This window comes from Cataglyphis hispanica, chromosome 23, assembly GCF_021464435.1.
Source record: "Cataglyphis hispanica isolate Lineage 1 chromosome 23, ULB_Chis1_1.0, whole genome shotgun sequence".
Taxonomy (NCBI): Eukaryota; Metazoa; Arthropoda; class Insecta; order Hymenoptera; family Formicidae; genus Cataglyphis; species Cataglyphis hispanica.
The window spans coordinates 2,711,032-2,730,700 of NC_065976.1; the positions used below are offsets into that span (position 1 = coordinate 2,711,032).

Here is a 19,669-nt window from a genome sequence, read left to right on the forward strand (position 1 = left end):
ATCTCATGCACTCTCACCTCGCTCCATTTATCGGTTTCCCACATCGGGCAGGACACGGTGTTGCAGGTCTCCTGAGTGCGCGGTTTGTGTGTGCCGCTGCACTTGTAGTCGGGTAGCTGCAATGACAAGGATTTAATATTAATTCTAGGATCTAAAAATAAACGAATTATTACATGTGGATAAAAAATATTTCTCGAAAATTCGAAATATCTTATTTCTACACCGCGAATGTTAAAGGGTAAGTTTATAAAACAGCGTTCATTTTAAAGAGAGTTATAAGAGAAAGCTGAACTGCATTCTCTCTTATCAGAGATCTAGAGAAAATTGTGGGTTTATGTACGTGTAATGCGAACTCTGGAGTCACATGGGGAGATACTATTGGGAATGACAACGTATACTCACGACTAGCACATCTCTTCGAGTTTAAACGGAAATGAACTGGGTTAAGGATTGTGGAATCTTCCAAGATCGTTGTGAGAAACGCGACAGGCTGCGTATGTAAATGCGACTCTCAGACAAGTACGAAAGTGTACGACATAAAATTCCTGAGATGAGAGGAATGGTTAACGTCCGCGCGGAAACGCGGCGGAATTACGGCGTGTCTAACGTCAGTGGCGAAATGTGAAAAATGTGGCGTTTTATCGTGTGCACGCGTAACGCTGATTCGCATCGCGCGCTGGCAGATTTATTCCGGAAAGATTTATTTGTCTTTACATCCCGCCGGATTCCATCGCGTTGACACTTTTCTGACAGCAAACGTGACATTCCTCGAAGTTTTCAAACAGCGCTCCACTTTTTGATATGACAATATTAATTTTGCATGTGCTAGACGAATTTAAATAACTGAGCTATATGACTTTTAAATTAGAATTCTTTACGTGAATATCAAAAATTTAGAAGAAAATATGTGTTCTTCTTTCATAATAAATTTCTCGACAATTATAATTGTATAATGAATGATTAGTATTAATTTAATGAGGGTATTCACTAAAAAATAATAACGAAATTATTAATTTGATGATAATTAATAATGATGTTAATTAATAATGATTAAATCCACAAATATCGATTACATCGATAATTAAAGATTATTAAGAGATAAGCGAATTTATCGCACTCTATCAGAATTATTATCAAGAAAATATAGCCAACGAAAATTTTGATTTCTTGTCATTATCAAAAAATCCCTTTCTTTCGAATTTACCTTCGTAGTTTCGTTCCCGTTCTCCTCGGTGCAGAAGACGGACCTCGTTCGCGATCCACCACCGCAGTTGGCGCTGCACGTGCTCCATTCTCCGCTCATCCATCTGAAAGAACAGAAAAAGAAAATTGCTTAAAGCAACGGTATCACGGAGATATAGATAAGGTTAAATTTGTTACAGAACCGAAATTATGCAGCTACTTGCATCTATGCGTAGCGAAGCCGTAAACATCGTACACTCGTCAAAAACTGATTAATATTCTGCTGCTGTCGGTGCGACATTCGACAGGAGCGGAAGAGTCTTTACGTTATTTAAGATTGGTATAAAAAAGAATGAACGTGTGTGCCACTCACGATATAAGTTTTATGATTTTATGGTTTGAGGAAGGCGACATATTGCTTGAAATGTGTTTAAAATGCAACGAGTGTTTCCACATTGGTACGTTTCTTGCTCTTTTTTTATATTAGTGGGGATACATTTATTTTTCATTCGACTTTTCGCGTTACTTACGAACCGTGGAATATGGGACTGTCGAGTTTCAAAATATGAGGTAGAAGTTTGCACACGTGGTTTGCCAAAAAAATTGCTGTTTTTACTTCGTCCATTTTCCATCATAATTATGTAGAATTGCAAAGTTGATTATAGATATTAATTAACGCAATATATAATATAAAAATGCAAAGAAAACAATATTTAAAAAAATATATCTCCCTCAAAAAAAAAAAAAAAATATATATATATATATATATCAATCCAAATGTGAAGCCAATTATTCCCAAAATTTAAACCCAATTTCTCCTGTAAATAAATCTCTTAATATTTGTATTTTTTCCTTATTTGAAATATTTTCTCACTGAAAAGTGTTGTAAAATTTCTTGTCATTTACATATCGTCGATAAACCGAGGATTAACAACAAATTGTAGTTTTGCTTTCAATCTTGACAACTATGTTTAAATTGTAAGGTTGAAGCACTTGTTCATTAAACTCTCGACTAGTATCTTTGATGGCCCCGAGTTTCGATGTATCGAATAAGTAAAGCCACGAGAGAGAAGATACTGATTTTTGCTGATTTTTACAGTAACATGGATAGAGAGTGCCGAGAATGCTTCCCATCGAGCTAACAGGCTTTTTTTATGAAACTGTCAAAGTCACTCGGCATTTTTCATACACGATGCCATAAAAATGTTTCGTGTACGAGCGATTGCACTAAATGACAAAGTGAAACGGTAACTCCGGCTCGTGACTGGCGTTACGCGCCGGATATCGATCACCGATTATCGTCGATCTTGCCGCTCTTACGTCCTGACATTTTTCCACGTGATCTCCAAAATTATCTTTGATGTGATTCAATTTCCGCGACGTGTGTATCTGTACAAATTGGATACGGTAAAAGCTGAGCTTATATGGAAAGTATGTACGTTGTCGAAATTTGAGATTAATTGTTGCAATTTTTTCCCTCGTATCGTATGTTTCTTCTATGAAAAAAATCATGCTAGACACGCTACCGGATTTTATCAATCGATCACGTTAATGGCTCTTGGCTTTATGACATGAATCTCGTTTACAGCGTAACAGGTGCACTAATATTTGTGACAAATTCATGATTCGTCCCGATTATATTTTTTTAATTTTCTGACATATCAAATTAAAAAATGCTCTGCTAATAAATCTAAATATCTTTACATATTTTAATATAAAAAAATATTTTTAACAGCTTTTATTAGTTATTTTGATAAAAATAAAGTATAACAGTATTTTGCTTAATATAATACCGTAATATCATTTATTATAAAACAGAAAAAAATCAACATTAACTGACATTTATTCTGTTTTTAATTAAACCAATATTTTTTTCATTAATTAAATGAATTTTCTCATTATTTCTGTAAAATATTTTTTAAATACCTTTAGAATTCTGAATCGAACGTAACGATTATTTAAGCGTCAATCATGCATAACTAAAAATAAGTGGTAATGTATGATTAAATCATAACTTTCGGACTTAAATGCGGTTATGACTTTTGAGAGTCTAGTTTCTCTTTGGGGAAAAGGTAAACCGCTTCTTAATCGGTCTGACTGAATTGAATTCGACTAAACTCGGTCATTCCAATTAAACTGTTGAGCGATTCATTGATATCGATTGATATCCCTGGTAATTTATCAACGCAAGAACTTGTAATCGCGATATCGCCGATGACATAAAAGTTAAGTCGATCGCATAGTCCGTCTCTCATCGTAATCGTTAGATGATACGATTCGATTACTGTTAGCGATACCAATACTACAAGCGTTCCCAATAGAAATGTTCTTGAATTTTGTTGAATCGATTGATCGGTTGACGTGATATAGATGGAGTGAGATATATTGCAACACGAACATCCGCCCGATGAAAAACTAATACGTTTCTTTCGAACGTAATTTTGTAACGCAACTGGTGTTTCTTGTATACCTAGTGCTAGATTTTTATTTATTAATTTTCCGCGAAACACAAACTCGCATTCCAATGTCTTTTTCAGAAATAATAGTAATATTCTCTTCGTTGTCGCGAACAAAGTCGTGGCACTTCTTAATCGTTCGCGGAATAGTAACAATAAGCGTTGGCAAAGATCATCGACCGTCTCGTGAACATTGAACCATAAATTCAAGCACAAAGAACAGAATCTATATACTAGACTGTAAACTTTCAGCATTGCTCCACGGTTCTCGCTTTCAGCGAGCCCGAGTATCCACAGAGAGGGAGAGAGAGAGAGAGAATAGTTTGCGGGAGTTTTTGTCCGAGTCCCGTCAACGGCGGAGTATCTCGTCGTTTGTTGGACGATTCCCATCGCGAGAGCCGGCTTTAAATCGCTGCCTCGCAACCCTTCCACGAGACGGAAGAGAAATATTGTTGTAGGAACAAAGATCGTTTGTACCGAGCACCAGTTTCCCAATTTCCCGCTCGCTCCTCCGCTCACTTCCTCGAAGATCTCGAAATATCGCTTGTACGAGAATAAAGATTTATTTGCGTTAAAAGCGCAAAACACGATGAAAGATATTGTAATATTATATGAGGCGACATAGATACTTTGTTCGCATCGCGAGCGAAAGCCAGGTATATGATATCTTTTCGATTACTACACGCGAATAGTTGGACGTTCTTCGATGTAGAACGTGCATGCAGTTCTACTAAAAGTAGTTTACTCTGTCCAAAAGTACTCACTTCGTCGTGCAGGGGTGCGTGTTGCACGGCATCAGGGTCTTCTCTGGCCGGCTGTTTGAATCGCAATAGCTGTCCTCCACGACACTCTCATCGATGCCAACTGATTTGCACACCGTCATCGCCATCTTGAAACCTATTAGTACAAAAACGTGACCGGCAAATTAGCCCTCCAAATTGATGGCGAACGCTATCGCGCGAATAATACTGCGACGCTGATTTCATTTGACATCTCTTCTTAGAACGTGCCAATTTTTTAAATAGCCGCGGAGTATATTTAAATTACTAAATGTAATAAACAAAATTTCCAAAATATTAAAAGTAATTTTTTTCGAGCAGACATATAATATAATATTGTTTTTATATAATGCAATTTAAAGAAAAATGAATATTTGAAAAGGCAAAGATTAAATCTTTGAGGATTTTATGTAAATAAATCATTAAAGCTACGATGAAATATTCATCGTGATATCACGATATTTTAGTTGTTATGTTTATTTGCATAGGAAAATGTAGTTGAATTAATTCAGTAATTACCAACCTCCACCGCAGGACTTGGAACAGGCGGATATCGATTCTAAACTCCAGGAGTATCGCGATTGGCAGCTTGATCCATTCCCTCCGCACACGCCACACGCATCTGTGTTCTTGTTACTACCAACTCTAAGGTCACAGCCAACCTTCTGCAACAGAAATCCACGCTCGATTAATGAAACACGTCTTCCACATAATGGATCTTAACCGCTGTTGTCCCTAACATTGTCGAAGATAATTCTCTCTTAAACATTTGTTACATGCCCATTAGTTTTGCTCCGTTGCTTCAAGTTTATTTTTTTGCTATAGGAAAGTAATAATAATTGCCTAAAAATTCTAACTATATATAATATTAATTAATATTTATTTTTAATTTAAAAAATTATATTTAATTTATAAAGATTCGCGATTAAGAAAAGATATAAATTCTCCCGTCTGGTTAAAATTTTTTCTATTTTTTACAAGTATTCCTAAATTACTGTTCGGTACTGAATACAAAAATTTTATATTTTATTGCTGATTCAAAAGTCGCGTCGTAATTTATAACGATTTACTATTTACGTGACGTCAGGAAGTTTTTCTAGTCTGAGTTCTGTAGTTGAACTGCAAGAGTTTCGCAATAGCGGCAGTATTCCGAAGGATATTAAGAAGACTGACGAACGCTGACGTGCCATCGGGATTCATGCGAGAACGAGGAACATCTCGCGAAAATTCAGGACCTTTGAGGAGACGGCAGAGAAGAGGTAGTAGAGGTGGAAGAGTCGTGGCTGACGTCGATTCGTGACCTGGCTCGGACGGCAAACTGATTTGTCATTCAGGTTGCATGGAGGTTTGCTCGGAGGTCGGGGAGTACATTATTCATCCCTTATCCAGGGCGGGAAGAGTGAAGGCAAACTGGAAGGCGAAGGTGCGAGCGAATGAGCGAAGTGAGACACGTCGGAGATGCCAGGAGGAAGCGAGTAGCGAGCGAGAGTAAAAAGGGGAAGGACGTGAGCCTAACGAGGGATCTCCCGTACGATAAACTGCGGTGGCGAGATAATCCGAGATTTCGTAAAGTGACTCGCGACGCGAATAAATCGTTCGCCCCTATTACGCACACTTCAATTTTTTAAATCAGCAAGTCTCGAAATGTGCATTCCTGTGACGACAGAAAAGTAGAAAACGAGGAAATAATAAATTCAATATGTATCAACATACTTGACTAGTTACTCTCTTTCTCACTCATGGCAATCGTTATCTTTTTTAATATATAAATATTTGTAAATAATCGTATTATGCCCTTTACTATTTATCTCTATTAATTTTAAATTGTATGATTTTATTATTTATTAATTTTTACATTATCCTTTGTATTATAATCATAATACAAACATAATATATATTTCTGTCCTGTATTTCGCTAAATAATAATGACGTGCCACTTTTCATTTCTTTTAGTCGTTAGTCTTTAAATCGTACGAATTATTCATCCACCCGTTATGCTTTGATATCTTCCTCTATATACGATTTTACATAACGGTGTCGTTGAATGAAAGCTAGACATTATCGGACGAAAATTGCGCACTAAATTCAGTGCGATGGCGACGCGACGCGTGTACGGCGGGCGCAGCGGTCTCCATTTCGGCCCAATTGACCGTTCGATTTGGCTGCAAAATCGAAATAGGGCTCGATTATCGTTCAAGTTTCAAACTCTCTCTGAAATACTTCCATTAAACATCGGCGATCGTCATTCGGCGAATTGCAGCAGTTACGGGCTGCAGTTTTATTCCGTGCACCAATGCAGAAGCCAGTTTAGGCAGAGGTACTTTATTTCCGTGCTCTCTCGAAACTCTGGCTCTCTAATAGCTTCACGCATCGAGAAGCTACACTAACGCGAGAACAAAAATATCTGAGAGAATGGAGATGCCAGGGAATGGACAAAAAAGCGGATTGCGAAATATATTCTCGTCGAATAGCACGAAGATAAGAAATATTTTCGATGCCCACACATTCGATGTAAAATCTACTCTTCAACTATAATATCATAATTGTGGAGAAATGCTTTAAGAAAGTTATAAGTAACTTCATCAGTTAATCAATCAAAATCCTGTGATACATATTTTTTATTCACTCCTCATTATTTAATAAGAATAAAATAATATCAATTCGATAAACTCAATATGTTATGAAAAAATAATTTAGTTTGCAATTGTAATTTATTTTCTATCACTTTTCTATCACTACAGCGAGTGAAAGAGCGTGGAAAAAAAAAGAGAGATTTGTGAGGTCAAAGATAATTATGAGGAAGCTATACGGAAAAGCTAGGGGATCAACTCTCGTCAAAACAAACGATTTACATTGGGGATATGAAGAAATTTAATTTCATGCGAGGCTAAATTTGTTTCACACTTTCTCTCTCTCTCTCTCTCTCTACTGTGTGACAATAGAACAGAAATATCTCAACAGCCATGTGTGTCTGCGCGCCTGTATGCTTCTTTATACATATAAAAGGCATGCATGCGGGTGCGCCGGATTAGGTTTACTTTGCCGCGAAAGTGGGAATCAATGATGGGACTCGATAATTGAAAGATAGGGTCATCGAAGCAACCCGTTATTTCTCTAGGTAAACAAGTCGGAAGAGAACGAGAATTCCGCTGGGCGTGAGAAATGAAATATCGCGGGACTTAACGGTACTCCGTCGATCTTATGACCCTCTTCTATTCCTGGTTCCGCACAAATAATTGTTGCAATATGCGGTGACAAAAATAAAAAGTTAAAATTATAAAAATACTATCATTAATATTATTACATATTTCTAACTTATTAATACTGTATAAATGTATTATTATTATATTATTATTTAATATTATATTATGTATAAAATTAATAATAATAATATATACAATACTTGCATTAAATAAAAGAACCATGAATTTAAAGAAATATATCTTATAATGCATATTGCAATCTGTATACATCTTATCGTGTATAATTTCTCTCTAATAGCTTCTCTAATTTCTAATTGTAAGTCATTTCATATCTTTGTAGCAGAATACTTTAAAATCTTTTAAGACCATTTAAAAAAACGACTATTAAAATATATTTATACGTATAAGATCCCCAATACTTTCGGATCGAAATCAATTACTGAGTCAATATTACACTCTCTATTTAAACTGAAATATCAGAGGGATTAGCAAAGACGCAAAAGCCGATAATTGCTAATGCTCTCGCGATTTTCCACACCGTAGCGATTTCGTTGCGCAAATTTGACTGGCATTCAATTATTCACCCACGCGCTCGAAATTCTATTCGATGTTCCATGTTCCTTTCTTAGTTCTCTTGCTCCCTGCACTCTCTCCTCTCCTTACCCCATTAAGATACATCTCGCCTTTTATACGAATCTCATACCATCTCCCAGCCCCACTTTCCCTTCTCTTGCACTCGTTTCTATCTTTTAACATAGTTTTCTTGAGAATAAGAATTATACAGAGTGGAGAAAGGGGTGCTTAACCCCGAACGTTTTATTCGTCTTCAGTTTTCACTGGCACAATAAAATTTATTATGTTACCTATCCAGGATTCTACGACTCTGATTCAATCCATGCTTTTTATAATCATTTCCCATATCCCTTTAATTATTAGACAATGTGCATTTTCTTCCGATTTTAGACATAAGAAATTGAAAATGGAAGTTTAAAAGAGAAAAAAATAATTTGACAAAAATTAGAAAAAAAAACAAAAACAAAAGGAAGTAAGCAAGAACATATTTCTAGAAAATTTTTGCCTCTTGTATGGCTTCTCCCTTGTTCTTTTCTTCCGTTGTGCATTAATCTTAGTCAAATCTTGTTAAAAAGTAGCAGTTTCACCAAAATTTAGAATACAAACTTTGATAAGATACTTCCGTATTCGTTTAAAGTATTCTTCCATATTTGTGTTCAAAATGTTCTTTCATTCTCGTAAAGTTTAATAAGAATGAACCTAATTACTATTCATTTCTGAAGATTTTTTTTTTGTGGAAAAAAGAAGCAGATAGCGAAGCTTAGCATAACTTTGGTAACAAAATATGAAACTTGCGGCGGATAATATTCGCTTCTTAGGCGGCGTGAATCTTCTTTCGTATCCTTTGACTAGAATTAAAATTTATATATATATATATATAAATAATTACAATTATATGTGGAAAACCTTAATTTTTAAAAAGAAGATTTAAAAAGAATTTTTCGCGAAACATCGAAGAAAGTTAATGAAATGTATAAGGATTTTCCAGAACATTGATAGAACATTAAATTACGCGGCTAATAATTTGTAATAATGTAATTTCTCAAAATTCACCATTTTCACTACTAGGAACGGTGCGAATGGCGTAATAATTTCTCGCCCCGAAGATAAATTTTAACGAGTGCACAACGTAATGAAAAAGCTTTGGCGCGACCATCGGGCGTGCCCACAACGAAAGCGGGACTCGGCACTTTTAATAACGCAAAGCCAGTTTGCGTTTACCGGAGTTTGCTTAATGCTTAATTACGTAGACTTCTCTGCTGATTAGATATTGTCCCCGCGACTACCGTCGCCAGTGTCGCCGTTATGAGAATTCGTTAATTATTCCACGGCATACCGCGAGCGCGCTTCTCCGGCGTTATTGTTAATCCGATTTCTTTTTGGTTGTTTCGCGGTATCACGAGTCTCATTTAATTTAGGATCAAAGAATTAAGATTTTAATGCTACGTCGAGGACGCGCATTATATTTTCGCGGCAAGAAAACGTCCAATTTGTATGCAGATAAAAAATTTAGAGAAGAGTAAATGAAATGTACTTGCGACTTATTTTTATGCGGTAGTTTAAATAATTAAAAAAATTGTTCCTTATTCTAATTCATAAAAAATTAAAATATCTCTAATTTTTTTTATCAATAATAAATAATAAATTAATGAGACATTCAATAATTATAATACATATATTAATAATTATATTATACTAATAAAATATTAATATATGATAAAATTTAATTCGAGTCTAATTTTTTTATAATACTCCAATTTATAATAATTTAGTTTTCATAATAAAATCACAAGGCACTAGTCGTAATAAAATAGCGAATGAGAGATGATATCAAAATCTAAATATAAATTTGACAAATTGTAATTATAATGAATATGAACAACGATATAATTAAATCATTAATTAAATAGATATTTTTTTTTTTTTTTAACAGAGAGATATATATATAAACATTTTAAATATATCCGACTATACAGTATAACAGTAATAACGAGTAATTACGAGTATTTTCAAGAAAATAATGAGAGATTTTAATGAAACTTACAAGTATCTCATTAAGATCATTAAATCATTAAAAGTTATCAAGCAAGCATGCTTCTGAGCTTATTAGATAAAACGGACTGCGCAACATTATTGTACAATAACACGCTGGACAATCTTCATTATGCTTCTCGAGAAAATACATGCACGCATATATGCATACGTTATATGCATATACATGTATATGACGTAGATCAAATTAAGTTAATGGACGATGAGATCGGGCTTCTCGACACGCCCATGTTAAATATTAGCAGAAGACTGAGTTAGGAGCACGCTTCGTTAGGTTGCATTTTAACAACAAGATGTGAAACACGCCCGCGTCGTAGCGACATCGAGAACCGAGTTGCGAACGCGTTTAAGACACTATTTGATAGGTACACGCGCTTATGCGTCGACGTCTAACGCGAAAATCTCCTCCTAGAGTTTCTCCACTAATTCCAAATGTTACATCTTCAGGAAGTTTCGACGAGGAGACGCGGCAATTGCGGTTAAATTCTTAAGTAACGTCTTCAATTTAATCCAGCGCTTAAGAACATCTCCAGAAGTAAAGTATTTAAGAACGCTGCTTATCTACTCAATTAATAATTTGTTAAATTTTTTTTTAGATTTTTACTTCTTGATATTATTAAAAAAAAAATACAAGAATGAAGAAGAGCAATCACGCATATCTATACTTGAGATGCGCATACATAAAAATGCATATAATATTAGCGATTTTCGCTTTCACATAATTACAAACTTTTTGATCTCTGATTAACTTGGGGTTAATTTTTTACGCTAAATATTATCGATAATTTCATTTAATTTGAATTTATGTTAATACAATTAATTTCAAACATGGCTTTCATGTATACGTATAAAGTCCACTCCCATTTATTGTTTCAGGTAACGTTTCGATTATATTGTTCGATTCACACATGATTCTTGATTAATTAATTGAGTAATTATTCGATCAAAATTACAGATCGGATTATATCGATGTTCAAAACGCGTTGGTCAAGCTAATAGCAAATTTAATATGTAAATTCCCAAGGTATTAGGCAAGCTGGAATCCATCGATTTAATAATGCAAACGAGTAGTTAAATGGATTAATAAATGCAGTTTTTATTCAAACATTATTACTTGGAGTTTTTTACATTCCGAAAGTATTTCCACATATGTCTAAAATGACCTAGATTTCAAAATTGTTTGATATTTGTGCATGGAAAAATGTAGAATCGCGCGGAGAAACGGAATGAAGGAATGCTACTATCGCACAATCGTTCGAGCATCAAATTAAAGCTTTCAGAGAAAAAATAATGTTTCCTTTAGCCGAGTTCTTTTAAGCTTTCATTTAGCTTACTTCCTTTTAAAACTTTTATTACTACAAAATTACTTCGCTTTTACATTACACTTTTCTGACATTGGCGAGAATATGCATTTCTACTAACGACGATTAAGGCAAAAATTGTCACATATAAAATAACGTAAGACTATTAATCATCGTAGACTATATTTGTCTTAATAACGTCTGATTATTATCTAAATTTTACTTGAATTAATAGAGTCCAAGTATCGCTGTATTTCCATAATTAATGAAAAGCTCTCACATGTTGATCGACCGACAATTTATAGTGACTGACAAGCGACGCACTGTACCTATCGCTTAATGCCCCCTCCTGCCTAACATATTGCCGTCTGCGCCTGACAGATCCATGATTTCCAATAATGCCGCGGTTAAGAATCGATAATCATCCCCTTTACCACAAAATCAGGAGAGGATTAAATCAGATAACCGTTTTCAGGCAAGGCGTTTCAATGTAATTTTTGCGAGGAATGTTCGATTCGTTTGAATCATAATGTTGCCACTTCAGTTATAATTAAAACGTGAGAACATATGTTAATAACAGAGGAAGATAATTTTTCCGATGTAATTTAACGTATCGATTCACATTCTACGTGCTCAGTACATAGCATTATCGTGTGCTAAAAAGATATACACATACGTGTATATACATAGCTATTAAACTCTGCTGTAGCCGCGAATTAGCACATATTTAATTATTTCAACAGATATAAAAATGATGAATAATATTAATTTTTATAATCTGCGACAATTTAATCCGCGCTAATTATTTTAATCATCTAGTAATAATATTTTAGAATAATACACTATTTTATACACTACTTATATCCTACTTATATTTTATTTATATACTACTAATTTATACACTTGGTTAGTATTATATGCAAATTAAGGTCAAATATGAAATAGCTGATATATATTCTTTCTCGGCACGAGCACCGCCTCGTGATAGATATTCGAGAGAAGTGGAATAAAGAGTCAAGAGCATAGTTGGTTTTCAATTCAAGCATCGGATCAATGACGGATTACAATAAGCGCGGAATAATGACGTCACGCTTTCAGCTCAATCTCTACCTGTCTATTCTGAAGCGTAAGATCTTTAAAATTGTGATTATTCTGATTTTCGTCCACTTTTTTAATTGCTTTTTCTTGTTAATTCTATTAAAATAAAGTCGCGTTCATGTACGAAGACAATTTTGAATTGACAGATTTATTGAATCTTTAAGCAATTTGTCATATATTCTACTGACGTTCTAATACCCAATGGGAATATTGTAATTACATATTGTATGGTAAGTGTAAGCTTATCAACAAGTATAACAAGTCTAACAAGCATAATCGATTTCCATTCCCATAAAATTTATTTTGTTAAAAAATTTAGTTGACGATAAAACATTCTAGATGGAGATGCACAATTGTTTCTATCCTATTTGTGTAAATTAGATTGCTCATTAATTTTCATTTCAAACTTAATTCCGGCGCAGATCGATGTTTATACACTTGTTACAGAATTTCATGATGTAAATAGATCATAACAATAGCCAATTATAGGACGTAAACAATAGCCGAAATTAATATATTGTTCATTTAGTCTGCTTTATATTTTCTTAGTACAATATTTTCTTATTATTAATGATGTCGTATGCGCATTGTTATATTTATACTACATCTACTATTGTTATAAACAATATTTCTAAACCAATCATTTCTACGTAACATAAATAATTAACGCGCATAATCCAAAATGATAATTAAAAAATTTACACCATCATTCCCAAGTTCAATTTATTCAATTTTAAGAGAAATGCAAATTAACGAATAACATTTGACATTCGCAAATTTTATTCGCAAACTGCGAAGTGTGCCAGGATCTTATATTTCTCAATAAAAAATACGCTGGCAGAAAAGAAGATTCCACTCACCATACATTCGCCGCCTATGCACACATCCGTGCTCTCCGCATAACATCTCGTGCCGTCCTCGACCTTATCCGCCAACTGCACCACTATCGTCTCGTCGTTATCGTATTGAAGACTGTCCGTGGAATCGTGCGCCGCCGTCCTCTCGTTCGATGGCACTTCCTGCCCCGACCGTCTTCCAATGCCATCCTCGAAGGTTTGCTCGCCGCGGCAGATCAAAGCGCACGGTCTAGCCGGATCGTAATGGGGGTACCATTTGAGCAGTTGTCCGCTGTATGGCACATTGTTGAAGGCGGCGCATTGTGCGGCGCGAAAATCGCCCGAGGACTTCTCGCAGGGCTGAAATCATAGAAACCGGGCAAATCCCTTGTCAGGCGAACTCATTAAACGCTTTTACGACGTCGTTATGTTACTGTATAAGCGCCTACGAGAAACCATCGTCGTTTTATGTCCTCTTCTCCCTCCTAATGCACTCTCATTAGGACTATTCACACAATCTCAAATTTTATTCTAGCCACGAGAGAATAAATGGATATTTATACGATCAATTTCTTTTAACAATAAGCACAAATTCGAAACACAGTCCATTTTTTGGTAATTTTTAATATTAAGTTGTGTAAAATAAAGATATTTTAATACATGAAAAAATAACCCATTATATATATATATATATATATATATATATATATATATATATACATATATACATATATGGGAAATTATATCGAAATCATATTGCGTGGAAAATAAAGTTTCCCAATTTCCAGCGGCAGCTAATTATAAGGATAAAATCATATTCCATTTATACTTCTCGAACTTGGGCTTGAGATAGCGGATTCGAAGTGAAGAATCGACGCCCGAGAGTTACCATCGCAAAAGTGCCCGCTAATTATCGTTATAATTAACGATTCTATAGTTGGACCACGATATCTCCGGGGCATTTCTATCGACATTTTCGCCTCCGTGAGTTTACTTCACTTTTCACAAAGTTAACGTACAATGTAAGTTTCTCCATGGAGAAACGTTTATTATTATCTCTTCCATCCCCTTCTTCTCTCTTACCCATCTTATTCGTCGTGTTTTCTTTTTATTATCCATTATAAAAGAGCAAAATTTCTGAAATTTAATTCTACAACATTTTAATATAACGACGCGGAATATCACTTTACAACGCGATAATTATATTTTATTATATTTCTATACGAAACTATTATATATGTAAAACAATTGTAACGATATTCTCTCTCTTTCTCTCTCATCACCATTATCATTATTATCGATGTGCCCGTAACATAATATATCTGTTGCTATCAAGCAAAAAATTTTATATTAAAATGCTGACACACGATATAACGTAAATGTATTTTACATTAAAAATTTTTCAATTTTCTATTTTATATGACGAATTATCTGTTATGTATTATATATTAAATAGCTTTGTTAGCACTACATTGAACTCTCTATATATCAAGAAACTTCAAAATAAAGAACTTAAAATTAAAAGATTAGAAAATTATAGATTTCCTGATAATAAATTATAATATTTTTATAAAGATAATAACTGTTTAGTTTCTAATACTGTGCATTATTATAGTCACATATTTTTGTTATTCCTAGATAACGTGAATTCAGAGAATAATCAGAGAATAATCGTACACAAATTAGTCTCTTCGAACTAGAGGATTAATTGTGATCAGTTATGTGCAGAGGGCAAATCTTTGATATAAACGATGTCAAATCACATTTTGCTACGTCGTGCGTGATATAATTATTCACAGCAACGAAGCTCTGTTCGCGATAATTATCAAATTCGATGTAAAAATTACAGATGCGAAATATCAGCTCGAATCAGCTGATCGCGTAAATAGAAATTTTCATGTAGCTTTTAATATATATGACCGACTGCAGCAATTTCGACTGAGCAACGCGGACGGTGAGGATAATGTAGCTAAACATACGCCGCTACCATTGTTAGAAACAGTGTTTGTTGTAATGAATTTGCCGGCAGCGTAGTAATTAATTAGCCCGGATCGGCCGACCGTAGAATTCAGTTTCAATTGGGTTGACGCATAATTCTGGCAACCTGCTGAGTTTGCGTGCAACATATATTGTAAGATATCTACTTAGCATCGAGCATTATTTTCGTAACAAACAAGACTACATCGTTTTACATAAATTTGTGTATTGCACTCACTGTTTTTAATTCTTCTATATTAAATTTCATCTCTCTCTATTTTCTTTTTCCAATTTAAATTTTGATCAGTATTAATTGTTTTGTAAAAAAATTATGCATAAATTGAGTTCGTCTATATTATCTTAAATTGCGAATATCTTTGATATTCGCAGCATCTCAAATTCTTGTAATAATAAAATTATGCGATACAGAGACTGATAGTTTCAGGCTACTACACGCTATTGCTATTACTCTGTGTCTACCACTGTTTCCTTCAGTGTTGATTACTAGTAATTCGCACGAACGTGACGATTTCGCAACTTACTAGATTAGTTTGGCCACACAGATGACCTATAAAATAGTTTGCAGCTGTGCAACAATATTATACAATAATTTATAAAGATATTGTTCTCAGCATGTTGTAAGTTACTATTACTACTAATTCGATAACAAGTTATGCTTATATAAATTTTATTATAAAAAAATTGTTTATATACAGAAATCATTTTTAATAAAATATTATTTTATATTTGAACATTTATACAAACTGCAAATATATTTCATATCATACCTATATTAAAATTTCATGTTAGTGATATTTGACGCAAAAGTCTATAAATATTGCATTTGATATTACTAAATACTCCTCGTTACGAATGTTGACATTTCGTTTGCCATGAAATTTATAGGCAATTAGTAAATCAATGAGCAAAATCCTTCACCATAGTAACGCCAAAATTTACTCGTAAATTTAATTGAAAACCATGTAGCGTTAAATTCCAGTGATTTCGGCAATAAAACCAAGAGTATTATATCTTTTAAATTTTATTTAATTATTTATTTATTTTTTTGGACAGGTAATATCAAATAGGGCGGAAGTAAAACGGAGAATGTGAATTCTTAATTTTCTATCGAATAATTAATTTGCAAAAGCTTTCCCGGTATAGAATAGATAACCGGAAGAGGATAAACAGAGCATAGATATTATTATATATGCATTATATATTTATTTACGAGAAATGTAAATATGAATATACCGCACAAACAACATATAATAATACATTTAAATCTCTATTAATAAATTAATGAATTAATTTTAATTATTGATAATCAAAAATTTACCAAAGATTATTTTAAAATATTTTATATACAGAGAATACAAGAGAATATGAAAAATATAGAGAATATAAGAATTTAAACAATTAGTTTTATAATTCGGTTACTACAATTAGTTCTAAATTTGTTTTTATTATAGTGATACTATATACGTACAGTAGTAATACTATATTCATATTCTCTTTATGGTTTTAGTACTTCTTCAATTAAAGCATTACTTCGGATGCGAGAAAGTACGCGGATGCAAGATGTATTATGATTATACTAATAACTCGAAGAGAAAGGGTTCGTCGGATAATTATACGCGGTTGGCTTGTCAAAATAACATACTGAAATTGACGCACTTTACGGGTTGCTTCATGAGTTGCATGTCGGGCGCAGTACGGGTTGTATTCTTCGTAGGATCGGCAACAAAGTGAAACCGGAGGAAGAAACTAGGCGAAGCGCCGAAATCTGTTGAAACCACGGAAACCGCAGTGCAGAGTTCGAGCGTTCCTTAACAAGGAATCTCAACTACTCATTACGCAAAAGCGTTCCTACATCCCCAACACTCTTGCACCGATAGGGATACCCATGGGGCATTCGCCAGACATTTTAGCCGATTACCAAACCTCCCCCATGCACTCGACGAACAATGGATAATACCTTTCGTGCGACACCGCAGCGGCAACTTACTTTGTCCTTATACTGACGATGTAAGGATAGACATCGGCGAAGGAGAACTAACGCGCGCGACTAACGTCTTAACATTAAGTTCGGAAACATTCATTTTATTCAGATATATTGATGCCTGAATGTGACGTGACATATAATATGATTAAACAGTTACTGACATCTCAGAGACTTTTAGTTCTAAGCTATTCACTCATTAATAATTTTTTTTTTTTTAAAGACATTTTCTATCGCGAAATATCTTGGAAATTAATTATTATAATCCGTTCTATATAATACTCTTGATTTAATTGTCGCATTTAGTGGCATCATATCTGCATGATTCGTAATTATTTTGACATTTTATTAAAACTGTAATATATGATCTTTATTCATACATTTTCTTAAACAATAAAAAGCAATACATATAAGTATTGTGTATTGTTGCATGCGCTGTTTGCAACACATACGCATAACACAGAGCTACGTATCTAAGAATAAGTGTCGGAATTAGGAATGTATAATTGCGTGTGATTATATGAATTTCATTATTCGATTTCTCGTGTTTACGAAATATCCATTTACTGACGCGCCAATAAATCGAACACGGTATTTCGTCTGTTCGCAACGTGGTCAGTGTGTTTAGTAATTCAAATATAGTGTGTTTGTGTATGAATATTTATTAAATTATATTTTTATTTGATTTTTCTGTTTTGTTTCTGTGCTTTTCTATCCAGCATATAAAATTCGCGTGAAACCGCAAACAGGTGCACGTACTACCATTATTTGTCGCATGCGATCGTCCGTGTATTTTTGTTGATATTATAGTCCGCGAAAACCGCAACGAAGGAATATTAAAACAATTCATAAATATTTTATCAAGCCGTTGATTATTTTCAATGGAATTTATTACGCTTAGATATACAAGATACTCGAAGTTTTTATTCGCGTGTTTATTAGTTTATTTGCGCGCGTGTTTATATCTTTAGTTTATACCTTTCCAATATTCAATGCAAAATAACATTAAGGTGACAGGTAATTACCTGTGAATACATTTTTAACGATTATAACGTAAATGTATGTGTGTGTGTGTGTGTGTGTGTGTATGTCGCTGTTTAAAATAAATTTATCCACGATATCAATCGCGGCTGCTTCATATATCGTCTGTTTTCCGTTTCAATTTTTATGACGTTAATAAAATCTATGATAGATATATAAATTATATATTCATATAGATATAATTTATTTTATATAATAATATTTTTTTTATATATTTTATATATATATATATATATATATATATATATATATATATATATAATTTCTCTCTCATATTTATTCTTCTTTTGCAATAAATTATCTACGAAAGTGAAGGGAATACGAGATTGGAATATAAAGTTTAGAGAAACTGTGTTAATATTTTTTTTGTTATCAAACATGCAACCAAGCAATATTATACAAATTATTTCAAACCTCATTTATTCTTAGTGGAAAATTATTCTAATTTATTTATTATTATAATCTCATTTATTCTAATTGAAATTCATTTGTCCAATCATATATTTTATGTACATGCTGCATTTTTTTTATGGATCAGTGTGTCCAATTATTCCGCAAAAGCGTACATATGAAAGTACGCATCAATGTTATAATTTATCAATGTCCATTTATTTGGCGATAATAATAAATGCTGATTGCATTAAAGATGAGTATGATCATTAATAATTCAAACAATGGATACATGAAATTGATAAAGCCAGTTTTATTCTTAAAATTTTAAATAATCTTATTAAGAATAAGATTATTTAAAATTTTAAATAAACGTGATATCGGATATCTCATTATCGAAAACAGAAGAGTACTTTTCTAGATTTGAAATAAATTTGAATATTCGTTAAAAATATAAGTCTATCCGTAAGGAACATTAAACAATGCATCCCACGTTTAGTATACCGTTGGCGAATCCGTATCGATCCAGTTTTGATGGGATCGGACTTTGAAAGAAGCTCATTCGTCGCGTTCTGCTAAAATAGCTTGTTGAATAGCCCCGTATTCTCGCCGTGAAAATAAAGGAAAGAGGCCGCGGGGATGCAATCCTCCCACATACCTATGGTACGCATCGCGAAGCGAGATACACTTCGAAGGAGCGAGCCCATTTCCTTCATCTTTCCGCGAAGTGACGTCCCCTTGTGGACGGAATAAAGGAAAACACAACGCGGTACCTTTTC

The 19,669-nt window shown here is 33.7% G+C and overlaps 1 protein-coding gene across 4 annotated transcripts in view; it reads right to left on the reverse strand.

The window, feature by feature from the left end:
• LOC126857799 (protein madd-4) overlaps window positions 1-19,669 on the reverse strand; it is a 205,070-nt gene that overhangs the window by 19,458 nt on the left and 165,943 nt on the right. For all 4 annotated transcript variants that reach the window (XM_050607519.1, XM_050607523.1, XM_050607520.1 and 1 more), the window contains exons 5-9: window positions 13,505-13,840; window positions 4,941-5,082; window positions 4,403-4,535; window positions 1,205-1,307; window positions 18-116 (exon numbers count right to left, since the gene is read on the reverse strand). In XM_050607519.1, the coding sequence (XP_050463476.1) occupies window positions 18-116; window positions 1,205-1,307; window positions 4,403-4,535; window positions 4,941-5,082; window positions 13,505-13,840 (813 nt within the window). The remainder of the gene's footprint in view (window positions 1-17; window positions 117-1,204; window positions 1,308-4,402; window positions 4,536-4,940; window positions 5,083-13,504; window positions 13,841-19,669) is intronic.